Consider the following 1,411-nt stretch of genomic DNA (forward strand, 5'->3'; position numbering starts at 1 on the left):
TTCATCAATGATTGGTGAAATGCTTTTTGGTAATTCTGGCCTAGGGTTTGAAAAAAGACGTTTTACATCATCTACTGTCCTAATTATAACACCACTATATTCAATCGCTTTGGGGTGATGAGGTGTGGGTTCTATACGAGCCGTGGGTTCTATAGCGAGTCTCTTTTTAATATCTTCTTGACTTTTTAATATGGGTTGAAATAGAGTCTGTAGATTTTCCGTTAATCCGAGTTGTTGTAATCTGTTATTTTCAACTTGGGACTTTATTTTATTCTTAGCTTTGATATATTCTCTATTTCTTTTTAAAATATTATTCCAATCCGTCATTTTTAAAAAAATAAAATTAACATATATCGATCATAACTCTTTCTCCCGCAGGTTTTCTAGTATTTACAAATACATATCCATGATCATCTGGGTTTCTCCATTGAGCTTTACAAACCATTTTAAATGTATCTCTGTCCATTCCGTGATTTATAGACTGAATGATTTGAGATAAATCTTTATCGTTTAATTCAAATAATAAAAAACAATTTGAATTTTTTCTTATGAACATAGAATCCATCCCGTAAAAAAATTGGGATTGGTATATGCAGTGACAGTTGTGATGTCTTCCTTTTGTGAAGAATTCTTTTTGAACAGTTTGATTTCTTTGCGCTACGCAGTCGTCAAACAATATTAAGTTCTTTCGATTGCTATCAATATTAGACAAGTCTAGATCATTAACATTTTTCGTAAGAAAAACTTTTATATCCGTTGGATTGAAAGATGGATTCTTTGATTTAATGAAGTTTTCTATGATATCTTTTATTTCCACTTCTTCTTCGTTTTCCTCGTAATATTGAAATATGTTTTGAACGTCTTTCTTTGGTAAATATTCCAAAGCTTTGAGAAATTGATAATACGATTGCTCTGGTGTTGTTGTGTAGATATACAGAGAATCGAAATCTAAAAGGTTTGGTGTTGTCAACATGTTAAAAGTGAGATGAGTTTTCCCAGAACCTGAACTACCGCAAATACACATGAACATTGGGTTACTAGGAAATATTTCTGAATGATTAAATTTTTTGCCCATTTTTATTTATTACATTTTCGTACCAAAAATCACTCCGTTGCCTTTATACTTTGAAAGGAAGATTTCCTCGCCCGAACGTATGTTTTTAAAAAAATATGGCGTCACCCTTGTGTTTGACCTTCATTTCTCCGGTGTCGATTTTATTAATTTGCTTAATCCCTCTTTGACGGTTTTCTTGGTTTCTTCGCCAAATCTTTGTCCGAATTCTTTAACCGTCCCTAATATATCTCCTACTCCCGAACCTTCTCTTCTCTTGCCAAATTGTGTCTACGTGCTTCGGCGTTTGCAGCGGCTTCAGCTTTCTTATCGTTGACAGCTTTGGCTGTCCCAGCAGTT

At 33.5% G+C, this 1,411-nt stretch overlaps 1 protein-coding gene across 1 annotated transcript; it reads right to left on the minus strand.

The window, feature by feature from the left end:
- Positions 1-343: 343 nt before the first annotated feature.
- On the minus strand, positions 344-1,024 carry LOTGIDRAFT_147172 (hypothetical protein; the record flags this gene model as incomplete). Its single annotated transcript, XM_009054322.1, has 1 exon — positions 344-1,024. The coding sequence occupies one exon, from the start codon at positions 1,022-1,024 to the stop codon at positions 344-346; it is 681 nt and encodes a 226-aa protein (XP_009052570.1).
- Between the last annotated feature and the right edge of the window lie 387 nt (positions 1,025-1,411).

The sequence above is a fragment of the Lottia gigantea genome (genome assembly GCF_000327385.1).
Source record: "Lottia gigantea unplaced genomic scaffold LOTGIsca_2124, whole genome shotgun sequence".
NCBI lineage: Eukaryota > Metazoa > Mollusca > Gastropoda > Lottiidae > Lottia > Lottia gigantea.